The sequence below is a fragment of the Anolis carolinensis genome, chromosome 2 (assembly GCF_035594765.1).
Source record: "Anolis carolinensis isolate JA03-04 chromosome 2, rAnoCar3.1.pri, whole genome shotgun sequence".
Classification (NCBI taxonomy): domain Eukaryota; kingdom Metazoa; phylum Chordata; class Lepidosauria; order Squamata; family Dactyloidae; genus Anolis; species Anolis carolinensis.
In genome coordinates, this window is record NC_085842.1 from 218,519,761 (window position 1) to 218,544,466 (window position 24,706).

General features: G+C 42.5%; 1 protein-coding gene across 1 annotated transcript; it reads right to left on the reverse strand.

Moving 5' to 3' along the window:
• Positions 1-1,363: 1,363 nt before the first annotated feature.
• On the reverse strand, positions 1,364-23,958 carry c1r (complement C1r). Its single transcript, XM_003223743.4, has 11 exons — positions 23,801-23,958; positions 20,513-20,747; positions 19,182-19,374; positions 15,031-15,168; positions 13,472-13,668; positions 12,274-12,421; positions 12,063-12,184; positions 9,905-9,983; positions 6,435-6,575; positions 5,456-5,530; positions 1,364-3,372 (listed from the first exon to the last, which is right to left on the reverse strand). Coding segments are annotated over exons 1-11 (2,160 nt in total). The 5' UTR covers positions 23,803-23,958; the 3' UTR covers positions 1,364-2,542.
• Positions 23,959-24,706: the final 748 nt, after the last annotated feature.

Here is a 24,706-nt window from a genome sequence, read left to right on the forward strand (position 1 = left end):
CGTTATGACAGAGAAACCTACGAGTCCTTAAAAAAAATTCCAACAGTAAGTTTAATATTTGAACAGTGCTCTTTTGGAAAGAGAGTAAAAGTAAAGGTTTTTTCCTGACATCAAGTCTAGTTGTGTCTAACTCTTGGGGTCGGTGCTCATTTCCATTTCTAAGCCAAAGAACCGGCATTGTCCATAGGCACCTCCAAGGTCATGTGGCTAGCATGACTGCATGGAGTGCCGTTACCTTTCCACCAGAGCAGTACCTATTGATCTACTCACATTTGAATGTTTTCGAAATATACAAATAAAGTTACACAAAATCATTCCCTGGGAGCTTTCCAAGATATGACAAAAAATGTGGCAGGTTTTAGAAATGTGGGTGAATTTTATTAATATTATTTAGCAGAGAAGCCACAGTAGGGAAAAAACAGCCATCATAAATTGGCTAATAAGTATTTTTTATTTCATAATGTTTTTGCGTTTTGGCTAATCAAAATGGAAATCATAAAACTACAAGGGGGGATATCTAAAAGCCTGTTCCACATTTTTATGTTTTTTAATTGATTACACTTCTTTACTGCGGAGTGTTCATTTCACATGATGAGCACTTTGTAAGGTTTCTGTGGGAAATTTGCCACATCTCATTGGCTTATAACAACTCTGTCCTATAAAAGAATTTTGATCTAGTGGTCAGAAATCCTGCTAAATTTGACTGATGTGAAAAAAGAGGATTTCCCAAGTTACACACTTCAAGCGTATTTTGGACTCTCAAATATAATAGTGAACAGTTCAGGCAACATGAAGTAGATTCATTCTCTAAAAGCGAAAATTAGGCTGACAATATTTGAACTGGCTATTGTAACTTTGTCACCAACATCAATGTATTGAGAATATATTGACACGGGGTAGCTTTCTACCCTGGTGGCACAACAGGTTAAACTGCTGAGCTGCTAAACTTGCTGACAGAACGGTTGGTGGTATGAATCCGGAGAGTGGGGTGAGCTCCCACTGTTAGCCCCAGCTTCTGCCAACCTAGCAGTTCGAAGACATGCAAATGTGAGTAGATCAATAGGTACCACTCTGGCGGGAAGGTAACAGCATTCCATGCAGTCATGCTGGCCACATGACCTTGGAGGTGTCTTTGGACAATGCTGACTCTTTGGCTTAGAAATGGAGATGAGCACCAACCTCCAGAGTCGGACACGACTAGACAGGGGAAAACCTTTACCTTTACCTAACTTTCTCTGCATGGTGGCAATGTCAGGTGCTAATTTCTGTGTTTAAAGCTCATATTAAAAGCAGAAAAGGAGACACCAGCCCCATCCCGCCACCACCCCTTGGCCTCATTAACTGGCAACTACAGTGCAGCATGTGTACTCCAACAGCTTTATTTTAGTCTGTGATCTTAGATTATACATCAAAATATTCTTCTGAAGAATGGGATTGCACCCAAGAAATATACACATAACCATTTCTGCTGTAACAATCATTTCTGACACTCATTGAGAACTTGCTCACTTGTCAAATCAACAAGCCACTAGCATTCTTCCTGTGGGAAATGGCATCATATTGTCACAATAAGATTATATCTATTACCAAAGCAAATAAGGAGAAATAATTTTTGAGATTATTATATAAGTAGAAAGGATGTAAGGACCCCCTGGTGGCACAGCAGGTTAAACCACTGAGCTGCTGAACTTGCGGACCGAAAGGATGGCAGTTTGAATCTGGGGTGCAGGGTGAGCTCCTGCTGTTAGCCCCAGCTTCTGCCAACCTAAAAAAGGTGAAGGTTTTCCCCTGACGTTAAGTTCAGTTATGTCTAATTCTGGGGGTTGGTGCTCATCTCCATTTCTAAGCCGAAGAACCAGCATTGTCCATAGACACCTCCAAGGTCATGTGGCCGGCATGACTGCATGGAGCACCGTTACCTTCCCGCCGGAGCGGTACCTATTGATCTACTCACATTGGCATGTTTTTGAACTGCTAGGTTGGCAGGAGCTGGAGCTAACAGCGGCCGCTCCCGCCGCTCCCGAGGTTTGAACATGGGACCTTTCGGTCTGCAAGTTCAGCAGCTCAGTGCTTTAACACACTTCGCCACCTAGCATTTCGAAAACATACAAATGTGAGTAGATCCATATGTACCGCTCTGGTGGGAAGGTAATGGCACGTCATGCAGTAATGCTGGCCACATGACCTTGGAAGTGTCTACGGACAACACAGGCTCTTTGGCTTAGAAATTGAGATGAGCACCAACCCCCAGAGTCAGACACGACTAACTTAATATCAGAGGAAACCTTTACCTTTAGAGATGATGTTTGGTTTAACTGGAATGTCTTATATGGTTGAATTAACTGATATAACAAACAACTAAAGCTTGGGATGAGTAAGAATAGAAGTTTTTAATAGATTGGGTTAAAGCTATAAGTGTGTATTCAAAGTGGGGTAGGGGCGTACCTTGGTTTTGGGAAGAAAAAAATGAACACGCTGAAGATGCCAAAGTGAAAAAAAGAGAAAAGAATGAAAGCTACCATTCCTTGAATCATAGGGCACATCAAGAAAGGGCTTGCATTGAGTCCCAGTCCTTTCCCACTATGCCCTTGATCCAGTCCAGATAGTTGAAGACTTTAGTGTAAAAGCCATACCCTTTGCCACACCCAATGCCCCAAGACACGATGCCTGTGGCTACCCAACGTTGGGTCAGTGGGTCACGCACGGTCAGGGCCCCCCCACTGTCACCTTGACAGGTATCTTTCCCTTCATTAGGAGAGCCTGCACAAAACATGTTGGCCGTGAAGACTGGGTCCTTCTTGTTAATCTTCTTCCCTTGCAACCACTCCTGACACAGCAGCTGATTGGCTACTGGGATCGGTGCATATTTCAGCTGGTTAGCAAGGATATTTTTCTCCACCCCAAAGCCACTAGCATAACCCATCCACCCTGGATCATAAAATGAGTTGTTCCTTGGGTCTGGGAGACAGACAGGGAGCACATTCGGGCCAAGAGTCACTGGGTCCCGTAGCTCAATGAGTGCAATATCCCCATCAAAATTTTGCTCATCATCAGGATTATAGTCTGGATGCACAAACAGTCTGAGGACGGGCCGATTGCCGAGTTTGAAGAGGTCCGTCACCACGGTGTGACCCAGGAAGATTTCAGCCTTCTCAGCCACCTCTTCAAGGCTCTGGATCTCCTCAGAGTCACTCTGGCCTTTGGGGAATACAATGTGGGCAGCTGTCAGGATCCAGCGGTCACCCAGCAATGCGCCACCTGCGCGCCCAGAGATGATGGTCATGGCTTGCCATGGGAAGCTGCCAGGAGGTGCATTTTTGCCGCCAATTATTCGCTGGACTTCTATAATAGGGTTGTCTGGCATTCCACACACTGCAAAGGAAGACAAAGTTCAGAAATGCAACTGCATTCTACTTCTCAGCTCTGCAAACTCTCCCGGCTTTACTCTTACTCTTTCCCCTTTTTATGCCCTGCTTGTGTACTGGTAATTTCTTTGTTTTGTTTTTCATTTGTATTTCTTTGTTTTGTTTTTCATTTGTATTGATGCACTAGTACTTTTGCCACTTTCTGTCAAGACGCCAGGTCCTGACTGCCTTCACATCACGCAACCAGAGGAGGGCACTGCGGGTATTTCAATGGCTAGAATCCCGGAGTACTTTCAGGAATTGAAAGACTAAATGCCTCCCCAACATCCATTTACCCTTTACTGGAGATGGCAACCTTAGGGCCCTTCCACGCAGCCATGTAGCCCAGAATATCAAGGCAGATAAATAGTCCAATAAAGTGGGCTGGAAATTGCATCTCCTTTTCCTGCCTGAGTGCAAGATGACTTTGGGGACACCGAAGCTAGTTCCATTTAGTTAACTGCCTGCATCTGTCTCCACCATCATAATTTGAGGAAGAACCTGAATCCTGATATCACACTGGAACTTAAAAAGTATGCATCCTATCTGAAATCCTGTGGCTGCCTTCTGCAGAATCCTGGGATTTGTAGTTTGGGGGAAGGGCCTTGAAAATGCTCAGACAGAGATGTCCTGAGTCTCACTAAACTACTTACTATCCGCAGGTTGATCTGACCCCATCCCTACCTAAATGGTCAGTATAGATGTGCTCTTAAAGAAGTGGTTCTCAACCTGTGGATACCCAGATGTTTTGGCCTTCAGCTCCCAGAAATCCTAACAGCTGGTGTTGTGGCCAATAGGAGAAATAATATGGTACCAAAATAAATCATTTATTTATTTATACAGTTTATTTTAAGGAAAACCAGCTGGAATTGACTCTAGCGTGGATTACTCCAAAACCACTAGAGTGAGGACAAAAAGCTATCCTCCTCAATTTATACATTTTCAAAATAGAGACAAAGAACACACTTCTACATATGTCTTGTCATCACTACGTCACTTTACACATAATAAAAAGCTTGTTTTACGTTTTCTTCATACATGGGGCAATCATGTATGACACTTTTGACCTGTCAGGGGAGAGAAGTCCACTCTCCCTCCATTAGCCATACCAGGGATCATCTCGCACTGGCACCCCTTCTCCTCCCTGACCTGAAAGCTTGTGCATCCCTAAGAATCGGATTTTTCTACATTTCAGTGCTTCTAATGTACATACAATATACGTGTGAATATCTATATTTTCTAGTTCCCTATCACTGAGCCCCGGTGGCGAAGTGTGTTAAAGTACTGAGCTGCTGAACTTGCAGACTGAATGGTCGCAGGTTCAAATCCCAGGAGCGGAGTGAGCGCCTGCTGTTGCTCCAGCTTCTGCCAACCTAGCAGTTCGAAAACATGCAAATGTGAGTAGAGCAATAGGTACCGTTCCGGCGGGAAGGTAACAGCGCTCCATGCAGTCATGCCGGCCACATGACCTTGGAGGTGTCTATGGACAATGGCGGCTCTTTGGCTTAGAAATGGAGATGAGCACCAACCCCCAGAGTCAGACATGACTGGACTTAACGTCAGGGGAAACCTTTACCTTATCACTGGTAAACTGGCTGGGATTTCTGAAAGTTGTAGGTCAAAACACCTGGGGACCCATAGGGTGAGAACCACTGTCTTAAAGACAGCAGCAGTAATATGATTGTTTCAGTGACCTAAAATTGGCTCATGTCTTCTCCATCTATCCTAACCTCTTTTAGGGCTTGTCTACATGGGTCCAAAAAACGGGACTTTAAAGGAATCCACCATGCACAGCAACTTCGGATGAGTGTTCTGGGTTTTTGTTTTGGGGGGGGGGGGGAGTAGGAGGCAGTAATCTGGTTTTGGTTTCTTTAGGCGTTGTGGGGATGTTCCAGAGTTTGGAATATACTCTGACTTCATCCAGAGTGGTCCAAATTGGATTAAACATGTAATGTCTTTTATGAAGTGTCAATGTTCCTTAGTCACAGCAACTCGCTACTGCACCCATTCTATACCAACCAGATGAGAAAAAAATATGGAGCCTCACTTACCTGGTAGGCAGGCTGGGATCTCTTCTTGACCATTTTCATCCTTCCAAGATCCCTGAGGAGAGCAGGTGTATGTATCTAAGGGAGGAAATGAGAAGAATTCAAGCAAATTCTACAGAAATACAGTAGAGTCTCACTTATCCAACATAAATGGGCCAGCAGAATGTTGGATAAGCGAATATGTTGGATAATAAGGAGGCATTACGGAAAAGCCTATTAAACATCAAATTAGGTGCCGTGCCAAAAGATCTCAGTCGGCATTTGGAAACAATAGACATTGACAAAATTACGATCTGCCAACTGCAAAAGGCCACCCTACTGGGATCTGTGTGCATCATCAGAAAATACATCACACAGTCTTAGACACTTGGGAAGTGTTCGACTTGTGATTTTGTGATACGAAATCCAGCATATCTATCTTGTTTGCTGTGTCATACCATATCGTTGTGTCAATAATAATAATAATAATAATAATAATAATAAACTTTATTTGTACCCCGCCCCATATCCCCTGCTCCAATTGCAGGGCAGCTGTTGCTGCTGCAGTTATCACCTCTGCAAGATAACTCTGGCAGCCTCTAGTCCTGGTTGACAGCTTGGCCTACAAATTGTTGTTACCCCAGCGACTCCTAAGCCTGATTTATTTTAAACAAAGCACACAGCACTCATAACACAGTTGGGATACCAAGGGAACAAGAGGGAAACAGACATAGTGGCTACTGCTTCCTTTTTTCTACTTCTCATGTGCATTAACAACATTTGCATCCACCACACCCTGCTTATGCTTTTAATGCAGAAATGACCTATAATGGAAGGAAGCTGCATTAGTCTGGAGAAAACAATGCCCAAGTTACATCTTGTATGGCCTTGATGTTAAATGGCCCTTGTGGAAGGGAAGAGGAGGTGCCATCAGGATATTTCCCAAACAGAGCAGGACAGGGTGGGATAGAAATGCCATGGTTCTTGATACTCCAGGACTTACCACTTCCTGTGTTGGTGACCAGATGGTAATACGGTGCATTACAGCGGTATGTGACAACTGACTGATAGTTGTTATTTCTTTTCTGAGACACGTAATCAAAAGCTCCGTTCTTCAGGATTCTAGGTTTGCCACAGTTCACAACTACAAGATAAAACAGAAGGCAAAAGGGGAGGTGAGTACAGTCAGTCCCAAAGATAGGCTCTGTAGGTTTGTTTTTAGGTTGAATGTGTATGTAAATTGAAACAGCTACTTTTTTAAGTGTAACTCCAGCCAAAAATATATATTCTTTAGTTTTGGATAGCATTGGGAAGGGTTAACACCCCTGTGGCATTTGTTTTGCTGTTTCTGCCGCTGTTTAGAAGATTTCACCTCACTTTCTGTCCCTGGGATATTTAGATTTTGAAAAAAAAATAGCTTGTTGTGTAAACAAGGATTAGTGACAAAGCTTAAGTGGAGACATGTTTTTCCCATGATAACTCTTCCAGAAGTGAATTTCCCTTCCAAGGGATAGATTTCTCTCAACTCCTGTTGTCTCACCCTTGTTTCTTAATAATGAGTAGTTTATACCTCGGGGTCTGCCTGTATTTCTTTGCAAATTCCTCAAAGATCAAGTGTTATCATAATCCAGCTCCAGCACTCAGTGGTTCCTTGGCAAACTGTAGTTAATAGGGAACATGCCAATTCATCCACCAACAATGCAATGTTTAATGTGTGAATCCTTCTGCTTCCAATTTGCTTTTTTTTAAGAGTGAAAGAGGGACATTTTCCTATCTTGTTAGTTATCTACTGAAAATCATACTACTTAAATTGCTTTCTCATTCATAGGTAAAAGGATAAAGAGCATCTGTAACAATCAGAAAGAAACAAGCAGCCTAGAGAGGGTGCAACTTGTCTCTCATTATTTAAGGGTTCCTTGTGATGGCATGCCCGAGCCTTTGGGAAAACTATAGTGTCTGGCTTTACTTGGGGGCTATCTGGATACCTTCTATGAAGATCAAGACCCTTAACATACAGGGGCACTTTAGGCAAGATGAAAGTTAACAAAAATGAGTTTACTGAAAACAGGATGAACAAAGTGCAAACTCCACCCGGGGCTATTAAAAGATAGCTTGAAACAATATGTCACAAAAGGAGATTTTGCTGGTTGCAGTCATCTCTCTCAGATCCTTGAAAGTCTTTTGCCTCTGGTGTAAAGCGCAATGGATTGGTCTTCTACTTTGTGAAACTTGGGCTGACCACAAGGTTCTGTTGTCACTGGGACTGATGGTATATGAAGAGTTTATTAGTGCTAAGGATGCCTGTTCGAATTGCTAGGGCCTAGGATTTCCAGACAATATCCAGGCCTCTAAACTCTGTAGCTCTCTTACAGAAAGAAAAGAGGGCCTAGCAAGAAAGCTCTGTGCAAGCAAATGGACTAAACCAACTAAGGCTGGCCTCTAAGGCTGGTTTTTTAAGCTCCACCCAAAAACGAATACAAATGGAAGCATCTGCACTATTGGGAAACCTAAACAGGGGGAACTGAAGCAAAGGAAGGAAAGGCAGAGCCAAGACTTCACAGTTCCAATCAAATGTTAAACTGCAGGGAAATGTTTTATTTGCAAAATGATCACAGGATGTATTTCGCATTTCCTGACATAAGAAATGAACCCCAAGTGACGCAGGACTGAACCAGTCATGATGCATCTGTATCTCTATCAGTAGTGTGATATGCAGTGCTGTGGAATTTGAAGAAGCACAAATGGAGGGTGAAAGGGAGAAACGTGCCAAGAGGAAGGCACATCAAGCCAACCCCAACTGGGACCACCTTCCACCTGGAAACAGATGCCCTCGATATGGAAGAAATTGTGGGTCAAGAACGGGGCTCCACAGTCACCTATGTATCTACCACTCAGACACTACACTTGGAAGGACATCATACTCTGACAACGAGGGATCGCCTAAGCAAGATATGCAGATGTTTGCACAGGACAGTTTTTCTACGGCAAGATACTTCAACACCTAGTTATTTACTGGCAATCATAGCCCTTTAAACTGGTTTCTCATCCACCAGTGAAAGCATAAAGAATTCCTGTGCCTCTCTCTCTCTCTCTCTCTCTCTCTCTCTCTCTCTCTCTCTCTCTCTCTCTCTCTCTCTCTCTCTCTCTCTCTCTCTCTCTCTCGCTTTCTCAGTCGCATAGGCGTTTCCAACTCTTCTGTGACTTCATGGACCAGTCCACACCAGAGCTCCTTGTCGGCCGTAACTGCCCCAAGTTCCTTCAAGGTTAAGCCAGTCCCTTCAAGGATACAATCCATCCATCTCGCCCTTGGTTGGCCTCTCTTCCTTTTTCCTTCCATTTTCCCCAGCATCATGATCTTCTCCAAGCTTTCCTGTCTTCTCATTATGTGGCCAATGTACTTCATATTTGCCTCTAATATCCTTCCCTCCAGTGAGTAGTCGGGCTTTATTTCCTGGAGTATGGACTGGTTGGATCTTCTTGTGACCCAAGGCACTCTCAGGATTTTCCTCCAGCACTAGAGTTCAAAAGCGTCTATCTTCCTTCGCTCAGCCTTCCTTATGGTCCAGCTCTCTCATCCATAGGTTACTATGGGGAATATCATTGCTTTAACTATGTGGACCTTTGTTGCCAGTGTGATGTCTCTGCTCTTCACTATTTTATCAAGGTTGGCCATTGCTCTCCTCCCAAGGAGTAAACGTCTTCTGATTTCCTGTGCCTACTTCCAAAGAAATGAGCATCTTAGGAGCTATCGTAACCAAACAAAGTGAGAGGCAAGAAAAGTTCTCCATTCCCTTGTAATTCTTCATACTCACACCACACTCATGTTAAACCAGAAGTTAAAGGGAATGCAAATTCCCACACTGGCCTGATTTTTGATTCCACCATAAGTCAAAGTTGACTTGATAGCAATTAACAGCAACAATAAAAAACACTACCCCCTTAAAAGCTCCTTCTGCACATAGAGGGAACCTTTCACGAGAAATGTTCAAAAGGGCAACAGGAAACCAAATTTTAAAAAATTGAAATTATATTGCATGCTCTCATTAATACACATCTCAAAATTTTCCAGAATTTCCTTTATAATATAGTCAGCTATGCCTGGACCCCAGAGCCCCCGGTGGCACAGTGGGTTAAACCGCTGCTGAACTTGCTGACCCAAAGTTCGGCCGTTCAAATCCAGAAAGCGGGGTGAGCTCTCGCTATTAGCCCCAGCTTCGTCCAACCTAGCAGTTCAAAAACATGCAAATGTGAGTAGATCAATAGGCAGGGACGGTAACAGCGCTCCATGCAGTCATGCCGGCCACATGACCTTGGAGGTGTCTACGGACAACACCGGCTCTTCAGTTTAGAAATGGAGATGAGCACCAATCCCGAGAGTCGAACACGACTAGACTTAATGTTAGGGGAAAACCTTTACTTTTACCTATGCTTGGACTCCAGTGAAAGCAACAGTAGAGAGTGTCTGCTACTCACTTTCACACTGTGGCATAGAGCGGTGCCAGGTCCCATCATCTTGGCAGACAGAGGTGAAGGACGACAGTCTCTTCTGTCCCTACTCAGGAGAAAGCAACAGGGAATCAGCCTAGCCCTTAGGATCTTTTAAATCCCATCTTCAGTCCTGATGATTAAAGACCACATAGGACATGACATGAAATGCTGCAGAAGATGCATACATTTTTTAAATGTGTCTAGGACAATGAGAAGGGAGACAATTTTCATCATGACTGTAGGACAGCATAAGAGTTGTGAGGATAAACATCTCTTGTTTCTTCTGCCAATGAAAAATCCCTCAATCCAGTGCTTCTATTTATATCAGTGACATGTTTTCTTCTTCTGTGGTAGATTTTAATTAGGCTCATGGTGGTAGCCCCAATTCCTAAAATTAAGTTGTGATTAATCAAAGTGCTGTTGATTTTAATGAATTTGCTATGACTAAGGATACATCTACACTGTATAATTAATTCAGTTTTATAAGGTCTTTAGCCTTCTCTGCCAAAAAGCGCTGGTGTTTCATCAAAGTATGACTTTCATCATTCCACAGCATTGAGCTATGACTATTAAAGTGACGTCAAACTGCATTAATTCTACAGTGTAAACACACACATCTAAGGTCCAGATTTAACACGCTGAAATTAAAAATTCAAATTTCACCAATTGAAGAGCTGGTTTTACTTAGTGAGAATGTTTATTTATTTTAATTTTAATTTTATTTACTTTATTTTTATCTTGGCTTTTCCTCAACACAAGGACTCAAGGCAGTTAACAAAAATATAAAAACAGTGCATATAAAACAATGCAAAAACATTAAAATATAAATATACCTTTTCAAAATAAATTATGATATTAAAATGACTAAACATAAAAATACTAAAATATATAAAATATATAAAATATATTAAAACTTTATCCCCAACTTTTTAACTTTTGCGGTGGCGCAATGGGTTAAACCCTTGTGCTGGCTGAACTGCTGACCTGGAGGTTGGGTTGCTGACATGAAGGTTGCCAGTTTGAATCCGCAAGATAGGGTGAGCTTCCGTCTGTCAGCTCTAGCTTGCGGGGACATGAGAGAAGCCTCCCAGCAGGATGGTAACACATTGCCAGGTGTCCCCTGGATAATGTCTCTGTAGATGGCCAATTCCCTCATACCAGAAGCAACTTACGATATGTCCACAAATTGCTTCTGACATGATAAAAAAATCCCCAATTTAAAATCCCAATCTTACTGTTTTAAAAGTCCAACTCTTGTTACCTGTTTCCACCCCGCAGCCAAATTCTGTGGACTGAATGATAAATGAAATAGCAACATTTTTAGATTTTAAAATGCTATTAAAATATTGGGAATGATATCTAAGGGTGCTATCAATAGAGCAATTGGTGATTTTAATCTTTCCAGAAGGCATCTGAAATTCTTAAAGCCCTTCTGCCTTAAATGCCATGGTATCCTTACTCTGTATTTTCGGAAGGAATATTGCGAAAACAATGCTTATTCAGGAGTAACACACTCTGCGCATGCAAAAAAGTAGATCACCATTGATACATTAGAGCTGAATGCCCTGAGGTTGAGTTCTGGATTCATTTAAGCTCTGTTTGTTTGTTACATTCTACTTTCGGTTTCCCTCTTTTCTACATTTGACTTTTCCTCACTGGCCAAAAATTGTGCAATCCATCACCAAATCTGCAAACACTAGGGGAATTTTGCTGAAAGAAATGTTTTGCATATGCTAACAAATATTTCAGTCTGTTGTCGAAGGATTTCATGGCCGGAATCAGAGAGTTGTTGTGTGTTTTCCGGGCTGTATGGCCATGTTCCAGAAGCGTTCCCTACTGACGTTTCGCCCACATCTCTGGCAAGCAACCTAAGAGGTTGTGAGATAACTCACAACCTCTGAGGATGCCTGCCATAGATGTGGGCGAAACATCAGGAAAGAATGCTTCTGGAACATGTCCATACAGCCCGGAAAACACACAACAACCCAATATTTCAGTCTGTCCTTATGAGAAAGACAGTGGGATGTAAAGAGGAAAAAATATTTATGAATGGAGCCTGAATAAGCAAGAAGTTGCCATAAACAAGGACCGCAGACCTCTGAAAGAGACAAAGCGAAGTAGCTGATCAATATGTGTGCCTCACCTCCATCAGGTTATAGCCAGTCTGACAGTTCACAATGAAGTAGTCTTGAAATCGATATATAGGCTGTGGGTCTTTGATGATGGTGAACTCATCCTTTGGCACTGGCTGTGGGCACCGGATTCCTATTGGAAACAAGAAAGAGATGAAGGGAGCCCTGGCAGATGGCTAAGTACCATTTATCTTGCTCTGTTGGGTGGGAATAATACATTACTTTCTGTGCTGTACCGGATCTTCCACCCACGGCTGAATCCTGACTCGTCTGTGAAGAAAAGGATGTCTACCGACGAACTGTTGGTTTCAATGCTCTTTGGAGGCACCGTGCCGCAGAACTCGCCAATTGTTTTGTCCCCAACTTGGATCTAGTGAGAAATAAAGGGTTTGGGAGTACCTTTAATATTCTTCTCATTTCTCATACACAGAATTTCTTATATGGAGCACCCAGTGGTGCATTGGGTTAAACCCTTGTGCTGGCAGGACTGATGACTTGAAGGTTGTGTTGCTGACCTGAAGGTTGTTGGTTCGAATCCAATCCGGGGAAAGCACGGATGAGCTCCCTCTATCAGCTCTAGTTCCGTGTGGGAACATGAGAGAAGCCTCCCACAAGGATGGTAAAAACGATGCTAGACGTTTTATGGTGTCGTAAATTGGTTAAATTAGCCTTCCCGCATAAAGCAGTACCTAAATTTTCTACTCAACAGATGCAACTGTTTTTCCGTTGCTTAGGTTCAACAACGAGCTAGGCAATTTAATGGTCGGGCGCTCAATCTGACCCGGGCTGGCTTTGAACTCATGACGTCTCGGTCAGTAGTGATTTACCTCTTTCCTAATCTGTACTGTACAAAACTATTTGCACTTTTCTGGCCCACTACCCCTTTTAGGAGCCAACCCAGGTTTTTATCAAAGTGTGCTTATTGTTTATTGCTATATGTGATTTTATTTGGTTATGATTTGTTTTTATTGTTGAGTTTTATATTGCTTGTTGCATGGGCTTGGCCCCATGTAAGCCGCCCCGAGTCCCCTCAGGGAGATGGGGCGGGGTATAAAAATAAAATAAAATTATTATTATTATTGTTGTTGTTGTTGTTGTTGTTGTTGTTGTTGTTGTAGCTGGCTACTAACCAGCTGCACCACACCCCAGCCTAAGTTTATGGAAGGAGAGCAAAATATTAATATTTTCTATTTTGTCCCACTAGATAACTGACCATGTTCGGTGGTTCAGTGATCCAAGTATGCAGGTTGAAATAGCACAATGGAGCAGACAGATTCCATTTGTCCCTCTGAAGAAGTGCACTGAGATCAATTATTCATGCTACAATAAAACAATTTCAAGGGTAAAGAAACATTTTGAAGAGCAGTATAGACAGCAAGAAGTAGGGCTGGGTATGGCAGCGTGATTCGATTTGCCATACCTTGAGTTGGTCATAAGGACAGCGGACTTGTGGGTGATCGTCGATGTCAAAGGGCTCCAGGAACTTGAGAGTGATGGATGTCCCCTTCTCCACTCGGATGCTGTAGTTACACTGAAGCTCGGCTGGATAGGGCTGAGGATAACCAGGGCTTGACAGATGCCCTGAGGGCTCTGTGAACAGTTCATTGCTGCAGTCCACTGCAGGACAAGGAAACACGAGAAGGTGCATTAAAATTGTAATTGTAGATCCTGAAAGATTCACTGTACTAAATGAACCGGCCTTCTCTGGACATATCTTTGGCAACAGAAAGTCCCGCTGTTAGCCCCAGCTTCTGCCAACCTAGCAGTTTGAAAACATGCAAATGTGAGTAGATCAATAAGTACCACAACAGCGGGAAGGTAACAGTGCTCCATACAGTCATGCCAGCCACATGACCTTGGAGGTGTCTACGGACAATGGCGGCTCTTCGGCTTAGAAATGGAGATGAGCACCAACCTCCAGAGTCAGACACGACTTGACTTAATGTCAAGGGAAAACCCTACCTTTTTAATTGTACTCTATTTAAAAAATCTTTTGTATTGAACCATATACGTGGAGTTTGTTTCCAAAAGGCACCAAATGAATTTGAAAGAATTTTGCAGGAATAAAGAAATTGTGCCGATGATATGCATTCTTTTGCTCTAAAATGCAATTTTCCAAGTCCTATGCTGAAGTGATCTGATAAATTTTGAACGTTTTGATCTGTACATAATATTCTACTCCAAGCCAACAACAGCCAATAACTCATTTTTCATTCTTTTTAAAATTTTGGTACCTTTTGGAAACAAACTCCCCGTATCTTTCATTTTATAACCTGTGCTTTAGCACATGTCTACCCATACGATAAAAAGGTACATAAATGCATTTCTCAGTCATGCTAGCCATGCTGGAGGCATTTTCGGACAACATCGGCTCTTCAGCTTAGAAATGGAGATGAACACCAGCCCCCGGAGTCAGACATGACTAGACTTCATGTCAGGGGAAAACCTAAACCTTTACCTACCCATATGATAAAAGGGTATCTTAATGCGTTTCTCATTTCTAACATACATTTTTAGTATCTTTATACATCTTTAACAATTTGGCTAGAGTAAAGTACCATCAGTACATCATTTTGTAAAACATCTCTTTAAGGTCAAAACTTAACATGTCTCAGAGTTGTTTTGATCACATATTTTCCCATCTCTGCAATTCAATATTATGTCCAATGTTTGGAGGCAATGTAATCATATATTCTTTCACTTGTTCTCCCGCTAATGCTCTAAACGCAGAGACAAGAGACAGGCTTCAACTGGCAACTCACAGATTATTCTCACTCTATGGCCCCTTCCACACGGCTGAATAAAAACCCACATTATTTGCTTTGATTTGGAATATATGGCAGTGCGGACTCAGATAACCCAGTTCAAAGCAGATATTGTAGGATTTTCTACCTTGATATTCTGGGTTATATGGCTGTATGGAAGGGCCCTATGTGAACTCTGTTCTCTCCTTCCTTAGGGAGATACAAGCCCTCTCACCTTTACAGGAGTGCCGGTCACTCTGGAGACGGTAGCCAGGTCGGCAGGAGCAGAAATAGCCCCCGACATAGTTGTGGCAGAAGTGCTGGCATCGTTGATCATCTTGGATGTCATTTCCCTGGGCACACTCATTCAAATCTGGTAATTTCCCACAGGGAAGAGACTGACAGTCAAATATTCATTCTGTTTATTTTATCAAAATCAGCATCCCACCCTTTAGTTAGCAGTCAATATCCTTAGCTTGAGGATTGACTTAAGGCAGTGGTTCTCAACCTGTGGTTCTCAACTTGTTCAAGAAGGTTTTGCAGCAGCAGAACAGAAACAGTATCAAATCAATCCCCAGGCCTTTGCGGGCTCGGCCAATCGGCTTCATGCACTTCATTTCCAGTTAACACAGACAGCAGTGCCTTTGTAAACCATGACAAGAGAGACTCAGGGCCTTTCCACACAGCCCTATATCCCAGAATATTAAGGCAGAAAACCTCACATTATCTGAAAGTGGACTCAGATAACTCAGTTCAAAGCAGATATTGTGGGATTTTCTGCTTTGATATTCTGGGATGTAGCGCTGTGTGGAAGAGCCCACAGAGTTTGAAGTGTGCTCTTGCTTCATGAGTTGCTGGAAGGAATTTATACACATGGACAAATGAAAGACTATTTTAGATCTCTCATGAAACGACATTATGTGAGTTGGTGGTGCAACTGAGTACACTGTATATATGTTGTTCTGGATTTAAGAAGAATAAACCACTTGCTCTTTATTGTTCATCTGCGTGGCACATCTCTTCTTTCTCTGGCAAGGCAGTGCGTGGACTGCACATTTTGATTTTTCATTATATCACAAGGTTGAGAACCACCGAGTCAAGGCTTCCCCATGGAAGTTAAGGTCCCACTGGTTCATGAAATGAGATGAAGCCTAACCCCATCCCCTTGTAACTCCTAGCCTCTGACTATACAAAAGCAGTTTCTACAAAGCCCCTATACCCACCCCAGACATTCATCAATAATAATAATAATAATTTTAGAGACCATAAGCCAGAAAAATAGTAAACTATTGCCTATGTAGCTTTGCCTGTGCATATGCCCCTCCCTTCCTGTGAGCTGGTTCCTTTCTCCAGGAAGTTCCAAAGGGAGAAGAAAGCTCAGAGTAAACAAGTGAGGTCATTGGTATCACTTGTGCCAAGTAGGTGTGGAAGGTGAGGAAGACCCTCAGCCATTGGTCAATTTTAGATAAGTCGAGATATAAATTCTTTGTTTGCTACGCACATGTTGCGACAGCCATTTGAGTGGGTGCCTACGGCTGTTTGCCTTATCATATCAGCTTTGATAACAATAAAAGGCTTGTTTTATTGCTCTCTTGGAATTCTCTCCTTTACTTCCCCCCGGGATACTCTCCAACATAATAATAATAATAATAATAATAATAATAATAATTTATCATTGTGTTCTGTTGTGCATGTTGTAATCAGAAATTAATGTCTGCTGCAACTGAATACTTCAAGAAATCCTTATTAAAATTAAAGTGTTCTATGAAATCATTCTTTCACTGTTGAGTATTGTGCATGCAGTGGTTGGACAAGATGCCCCCTCTGCTCTCTTCCACCTTATTGTTATATGATTCTGTTCATGTAAGCTGATCAAGAAGATGCCCAGCAGCATAAGTGGTTTAGGTTGTCCACAATGCCTAGGAAATGATCCAATAGAGCAGGAGTCCTCAAACATTTTAAGTGGAGGGCTGGTTCATGGTCCCTCAGACTATTGGGGGGCCGGACTATGGTGAAATAGTCCAAAATTAGGATTGTTGTTGTGTGCCTTCAAGTTGCTTCAGACTTAGGTCAACCCTAATTCTAAAGTTTAGGACAGGGGCCAGGTAAACGACCTTGGAGGGCCGCATTTGGCCCACGGGCCATAGTTTGTGGACCTCTGCAATAGAGTAGTTGTTCTCAACCTGTGAGTCCCCAGATGTTTTGGCCTTCAACTCACAGAAATCCCAACAGCTGGTAAACTGGCTGGGATTTCTGGGAGTTGTAGGCCAAAACACCTGGGGACCCACAGGTTGAGAACCACTACAATAAAGCAAAGCATCTGGGGCTAGGAGAAAGACTTTTGAATGAGTATCGGAAAGAACTTTTTGACAGTAAGAGCTGTTCAACAGTGGAACCAATTACCTAGACCTGGGTCTCTTTTCTCTATATATTTTTTTAAAAAACAATTCTGCATATTGAGTGTGTGTGAGAGGAGGGTTGGATTCAGTAGCCTGTGGGGACCCTTCCAGCAATCTGATTCAATTATTTTATGATTGGCAGGAGAGTGCTCAAACTCTAAGATCTGCAGGGGGAGATGTTTTCTTGTTCCACCACCCAGGAGCCCCCGGTGGCACAGTGGATTAAACCCTTGTGTCGCAGGATTGATGACTTGAAGGTTGGATTGCTGACCTGAAGGTTGCCGGTTCGAATCCAACCCATGGAGAGCTCCCTCTATCAGCTCCAGCTCCATGCGGGGACATGAGAGACGCCTCCCACAAGGATGGTAAAAACATTGAAAACATCTGGTCATCCTCTGGACAACATCCTTGCAGACAGCCAATTCTCTCACATCAGGAGCAACCTGCACTTTCTCAAGTTGCTCCTGACACGGAAAAAAAACCCCACCTGTATAGGCCTGGCTAGGGAGGAAATAGAAGAGAATTGTTTCTCTAGCTGCTCCCAGACTATGGGATTACCTTCCTTGCAATATCCAGTTGGTGTTCTCCCTGCTGTCTTTCTGTCAGGCAAAGTCCTTTCTATTTAAGGAGGCGTTTGGTTTTTAATATGTTGTAGCAGATGGAGCTTTTGATAGCTGGCACTGTTGTTTCCATTTTTATTATGTGTGGGGTTTTTTTGAATTGCATTTATAAGTGCTATTAAAATTGCATTTACTTGTGCTATTAAAAATAGAAATTTGCTTTGTGTTTTAACTTTTGTATTGAAAGATTTTTAGTAGTATTGTGTTTGGACACTGCTTTGGATTTCATGTTGGCAGAACAGCGGAATATAAATCAATTGAATGAATAAAAATAAATAAATTTATAATCCCTGGGTATTGTTTAGTTAGGGGCCACAGTGATGCTGCTGAACTGCTGATCTGAAGGCTGGCAGTTCGAATCCACGGGATGGGTGAGCTCCTGCTGTTATCCCTAGCTCTTGCCAACCTAGCTGTTTGAAAACATGGAAATGTGAGGAGATCAATAGGTACCGCTTTGGCGGGAAGGTAACGGCGTTCCATGCAGTCATGCCGTCCACATGACCTTGGAGGTGTCTACGGACAACACCGGCTCTTCGGCTTAGAAATGGAGATGAGCACCAACACCCAGAGTCGGACACAACTGGACTTAGCGTCAGGGGAAAACCTTTACCTTTACCTATTGGATTATCTGGCAGTGTAGACTAGACTTAATGTCAGGGGAATTTACTTTTGCCTGAGCCGCTGGGAAGGGCAAGATTCAGCCCTCTTTTCTCCCCTTAGCCATTGCTGATGAAGTGAAAATTTCTTTTACACTTTAAGCTCAGTTCCCAGCAAATGAGGTAAGCTAAGGACAAAGGGGGGGGGGAGCAGGAGTGGAAGAAAGAGAAAGAAACTGAAAACATTTTGAAAACAGCTGAAAACTTGGACAACAATGAAAAAAATCCTATTCTAGAGAATTCCCATATGGTCTAGTTGCTTAAGACAGCCAGACTTGGGTGCCTCCCTTTGTTTCCAGTGACCTAAACCACCTCTCCACCATTTGCTCAGTATTGGCGGCGCAATGGGTTGAACCCTTGTGCTGGCAGGACTGCTGACCTGAAGGTTGAGTTGCTGACCTGAAGATTGCCGGTTCGAATCTGGGGAGAGCGGATGAGCTCCCTCTATCAGCTCCAGTTCTCCATGCAGGGATATGAGATAAGGATGGTAAAACATCAAAGCATCTGGGCGTCCCCTAGGCAATGTCTTTGCAGACAGCCAATTCTCTCACACCAGAAGCGACTTACAGTTTCTCAAGTCGCTCCTGACACACACAAAAAGCATAGGGTCAAGCTACCTCCATAACTGCTCAAACCAGGCATCTGCCTAGAGTTAGGCTGGCCAGTACTATTTATTTTAGCTCTGTGCTAATACAGAAATTCAATACTCACCAACAGCTTGATAGTAAGCTAAGAATCCCTTGTAAAAGACAGCAACACCATTCTCCTCATTGGAGAAATCAGAGTGAAACAGGAGCTGCATTCTGTTCCCAGCAGACAAGAACTCTCTCCCTCCGGGGTGGTTGCCAGTGCTTGAATCCACCTGGCCACAGAACCGACCAAGGTCTTTTTTGTCTGCCGTGATCTATCAGAGCCCAAGAAGAGGAAGGAACAAAAATTGGAAAGTGCAGAACCCATCAACCAAGATCCAAGGAACCTCAACAGTAATGCTACAAACACAAAAGGACAGCTTAAGCAACTGATTCATGAGGATGGGAATTTGAAAACTAGAATACTTGATAACGTGGAAGTCTGTAGGAAAAGCAGAGTACAATAATAATAATAATAATAATAATAATAATAACAACAACAACAACAACAACAACAACAACAACAATAAATCAAGTACCACCTCCCAACAGTAAAGAACTAGTGGGATCACAAACCTGCAAAAGTATTGGAAAATGAGCACACAAAGATACCATGGGACTTCCGAATCCAGACTGACAAAGTTCTGGAACACAACACACCAGACATCACAGTTGTGGAAAAGAAAAAGGTTTGGATCATTGATGTTGCCATCCCAGGTGACAGTCGCATTACAAAAAACAACAGGAAAAACTCAGCCGCTATCAGGACCTCAAGATTGAACTTCAAAGACTCTGGCAGAAACCAGTGCAGGTGGTCCCAGTGGTGATCGGCACATTGGGTGCTGTGCCAAAAGATCTCAGCCGGCATTTGGAAACAATAGACATTGAAAAAAGTACGATCTGCCAACTACAAAAGGCCACCCTACTGGGATCTGCGTGCATCATCCGAAAACACATCACACAGTCATAGACACTTGGGAAGTGTTCGACTTGTGATTTTGTGATACGAAATCCAGCATATAAATCTTGTTTGCTGTGTCACACAATAAAATAACAATAACAACAACAACAACAACAACAACAACAACAACAGCAACAACTTTATTTATGTATCCTGCCTCCATCTCCCCGAAGGGACTCGGGGCGGCTCACATAGGGACAAGCCTAACAACACAAATTAAAATACAGAACAATCATTTAAAAACATTATAACTATATAAAACAATAAAACACATTAACAGAATTAAAACCAGGACAATAATAATAATAATAATAATAATAATAATAATAATAATAATAATAATATAAATTATAATAAAATAATAATATAAATAAAATTATGGGCTGATTGGTTCAGTTGAGTTTTTGGTGCCCTTGTCTACCCAGTTGGCATATGGGATGCTGCTTAAATACCTTGACATAGTCATATTGACAGGCCTCCGATGGCTCCAGATCAAATTGCCAGAAATTCAGCTTCACCCTGAAGCCCTTTGGAACTGAAATATCCCAGGTAGTGATGTTGTTGTCCGGATACGGTTTCGGGAAATTGGGGGATTTGACCTCTCCATAGAGCTTCTTTGAGATTGGCAAAGGACTGACCACTCCAAAGAGGAAAGTTCCCTGAAGGAACAGGAGCAGCAGAGGGAACCTGTGAATGCAGTGTGCAAAAATAAAATGAAAAACTTAATGAAACCGCAATCCAGAACTCTGAAGTAGGCAGCAATGTTGGAGAAAACCCTCTGGTATTATACATTAGTATCAGACAGAGATAGTATATATAGTATCAGACAGAGAGTTAGAAGTCTGTAGACCAGTCTTGATGTGTGTTAGTTTTGTTTAAGTATAGAATGTTAAGTGTATGTCACTGTATTGGTGTGTTTTATTTTTTGTGTTTATGAGGTTTTTGGGTTGTCAGGTATACATTTTGTTTACTAGTTAGAAAGTAGATGAGTAGGGTGCTTTTAAAAGCATATAACGTTTTAATCTGTTTTCTCACTTTATTATAGTTGTATTATAATTTTTCTTTCTATCAGTAAAATTAATCGCAGGGGAATTTTTTTCAGCTAAAGGGAAAATAAATACAAATTCTGCACTGAGGACCTCCACATTAATTAGAGAGTTGCTGAATTTGGCAAATGTTATTGAAAATTGTGACATTTCACCCCACAAAACCCTCTTTCTTCTCCTTAAGGAGCTATGTATCATTGGTGAGCAATATGTTGGTGAACTGGACCTCAGATTTTCTGATAGAAATATTGACATTTTGAGAAATTGATTTATTTAATTTATTTTCAGTATTTATATTCCGCCGTTCTCACCCCGAAGGGGACTCAGGGTGGATCACATCGTACACATATAAGGCAAACATTCAATGCCATATAACAAAGAACAGAGATACAGACAGATGCAGAGGCAATTTAAACCTTCTCCAGCTTCCAGCTTCTGGAGGGTATGCTTGATTCTGGCCACAGGGGGAGAAGCTGCTTCATCATCCACTGCGATGGCAACTTCTTCATTCCAAGGGCGGCTGGATGATTTTTATGGTGTTGTAAATTAGCCTCCCCACATATAAGTGGTGCTTAATTTCCTACTTGATAGATGCAACTATCTTTCAGGTTGCTTACAACGAGCAGGGGCTATTTTTTAAAAAAAATTAAATTGTCGAGTGCTCACGGGCTAGCCTCGAACTCATGACCTCTTAGTCAGAGTGATTTATTGCAGCTGGCTGCTAACCAGCCTGTGCCACAGCCCGACACAGCTGTGTTAAAACATCTCCTTACTTGTTCTAGAAAGGTGACGAATCAGTAACTCATGGGTGTGGGGATCATTGGTGACAACACTGTGGACATGGATCTCTCAAAACTGGAAGTAACAACATTGTGCCAAGAACATTGTGTGGTCCTGAGGTGGAATCCTAGAATCATAGATTTGGAAGAGTTCTGAAGGACCATCCAATCCAACCCCCTGCCATGCAGGAAAAGAACAACCAAAGCATCCCTGACAGACGACTGTCTAGGCTTTGTTTTTAGGACCTCATCACATGGGTGATAGCGGGGGGATTTCTCATGGCAAATCTGGTGGGGAGTGTGGAGAACCCGGCACCCCGCATCACCCCTCACCTTATCCCATGAGGGAAAGTGTCACCTCCAGGTTTCCCCCATTATTTCCAATGCTACATGGGTAGCCTTCCGTGTTGCCAGCACTGCCTTTTATGACACTATGACTTCACATGAGGCACAAAGCCCCATTGGAAGTAGATCGACATTGTGTGATGGGAGCTGGTGGGCTCTGTGCCTCAAGTGAAGTCGAAGTGTCATAGGACGGGCAATTTTGCCCATCTGATGAGGTTGTAAAAGCCTCCAAAGAAGGAACTTCCACCACACTCTGTGGCAAAGATTTCTACTGTTGAACAGCTCCTACGGTCAGGAAGTTCTTTCCCAATGTTCAGGTGGAATCTCTTTACCTATAATTTGAATTCATTGCTCTGAGTTCTAGTGTCCAGGGCAGCAGAAAACAATCCTCCTCCCTCATCCTTAAGACATATTTAAACAGGGCGATCATTTCTCCTCTCAACCTTCTCTTCTGCAGGCTAAACACACCCAGCTCTTTAAGCTGCTCCTTATAGGGATTCATGTTCTCTAGACCTTTGATTATTTTAGTCTCCCTCCTCTGGACAGGTTCCAACTTCTCAGTATCCCTCTTGAATTGTGGTGCCCAGAAATGGACACACTATTCCAGGTGATGTCTGACCAAAGCAGAATAGAGGGGCACCATTACTTCCCTTGATTTAGAGCAGTGGCTCTTAACCTCTGGTTCTCCAGGTGTTTTGCCTTACAACTCCCAGAAATCCCAGCCAGTTTACCAGCTGTTAGAATTTCTGGGAGTTGAAGGCCAAAACATCTGGGGAACCACAGGTTGAGAACCACTATCTAGAAGCTATACTCCTTTTGATACAGCCCAAAATCGCATTGGCTTTTTAAAATATGCTGCATCATACTTTTGGCTCATGTATAGGTTAAATTCCAATATTTGTCAGGGAATTGTTGGCCAGTTACCGTAACTGCTTATATTCTCTATCAATAAAGGTAAAGGTAAAGGTTTCTCATGTCTGACTCTGGGGGTTGGTGCTCATCTCCATTTCTAAGCCGAAGAGCCGGTGTTGTCCGTAGACACCTCCAAGGTCATGTGGCCGACATGACTGCATGGAACGCCGTTACCTTCCTGCCGGAGCGGTACCTATTGATCTACTCACATTTGCATGTTTTCAAACTGCTAGGTTGGCAGAAGCTGGAGCTAACAGCCGGCGCTCACTCCACTCCCCGGATTTGAACCTGGGACCTTTCGGTCTGCACATTCAGCAGCTCAGTGCTTTAACACACTGAGCCACCGGAGGCTCTATCACTACTCAGTCATAATTTGGATACTACTACCAACATTGTAACTCACCCCCAACTACTTTACTTATGACTGCTTGCGGAGAAGGAGATTCATTCTGCCACCAACTGGAGCAAGGCTGATTGATGTTTCTGTTAGGTTTGGAGGGATAAGGACAGGAGAAGTTGCTGAGTTAAGTACTTAGTTAAGTATAAGCTGATAGGGGATTCCAGCCCTTAATACTTTTCTTATCTTTGTCAACTAGACATCCATGTGGCTTCCTCCCTTTTATGCCACCCTCTCCTTTCCCTCACAGTCAACACTCACATGTTCGTAGATTGGACGTAATCCCCTCTTTCTGCAGTTCATATAGTCTGTACGTGCATGTTGAAAGCAGAGATTTCAGTAAACTCTTAATCTTGTTAGGCTGGGGCAGACCATACTAAGAGGAAGGAAGAAACATAACTTTTCCAACATCTATTGGGCAATAGAGGAAATTTTTGGGCAATAAAAAAAACCTAATGGATTTATATTAAATTGTCCTCTGCTGCCTCCTGCTGGAGTATAATAAGTGTTTGAAATTAAAAGATTTTAAAATACAGTAGAGTCTCACTTATCCAACATAAACAGCCGGCAGAATGTTGGATAAGTGAATATGTTGGATAATAAGGAGAGATTAAGAAAAAGCCTATTAAACATCAAAATAGATTATGATTTTACAAATTAAGCATCAAAACATCATGTTATACAACAAATTTGATAGAAAAAGTAGTTCATTACACATTAATGCTATGTACTAATTACTGTATTTACGAATTTAGCACCAAAATATCACAATGCATTGAAAACATTGACTACAAAAATGCGTTGGATAATCCAGAACACTGGATAAGTGAATGTTGGATAAGTGAGACTCTACTGTATGCATGTTGGTCTCTGGTAGCCCAAGCAATTTTTTAAACAATTTTTAATACTGATCAAGGTGATTAATTAAAACATTCACACTGGCCTCCAACAGACAAGAGTTCCTTCTCCCATCCTGGACCTTCCACAGATATATAAACCATCCCTGCTTAGTTTTTTCCAATATACCTCACAACCTCTGAGGATTCTTGCCATAGATGTGGGCGAAACATCAGGAGAGAATGCTTCTGGAACATGGTCATACAGCCCGGAAAACACACAAAAATCCTGTGATTTTGGCCATGAAAGCCTTCAACAACGCTTTTAAAC

What these genes read in the sequence shown, in the direction of transcription:
- c1r (XM_003223743.4), bottom strand. An exon ending in GTCAATATGACTATGTCAAG is followed by an intron (nt 19,375 to 20,512) that starts GTATTTAAGCAG and finishes GGGCTCTGATAG; the next exon opens with ATCACGGCAGACAAAAAAGA. An exon ending in GATCCGGTACAGCACAGAAA is followed by an intron (nt 12,185 to 12,273) that starts GTAATGTATTAT and finishes TGTTTCCAATAG; the next exon opens with GAATCCGGTGCCCACAGCCA.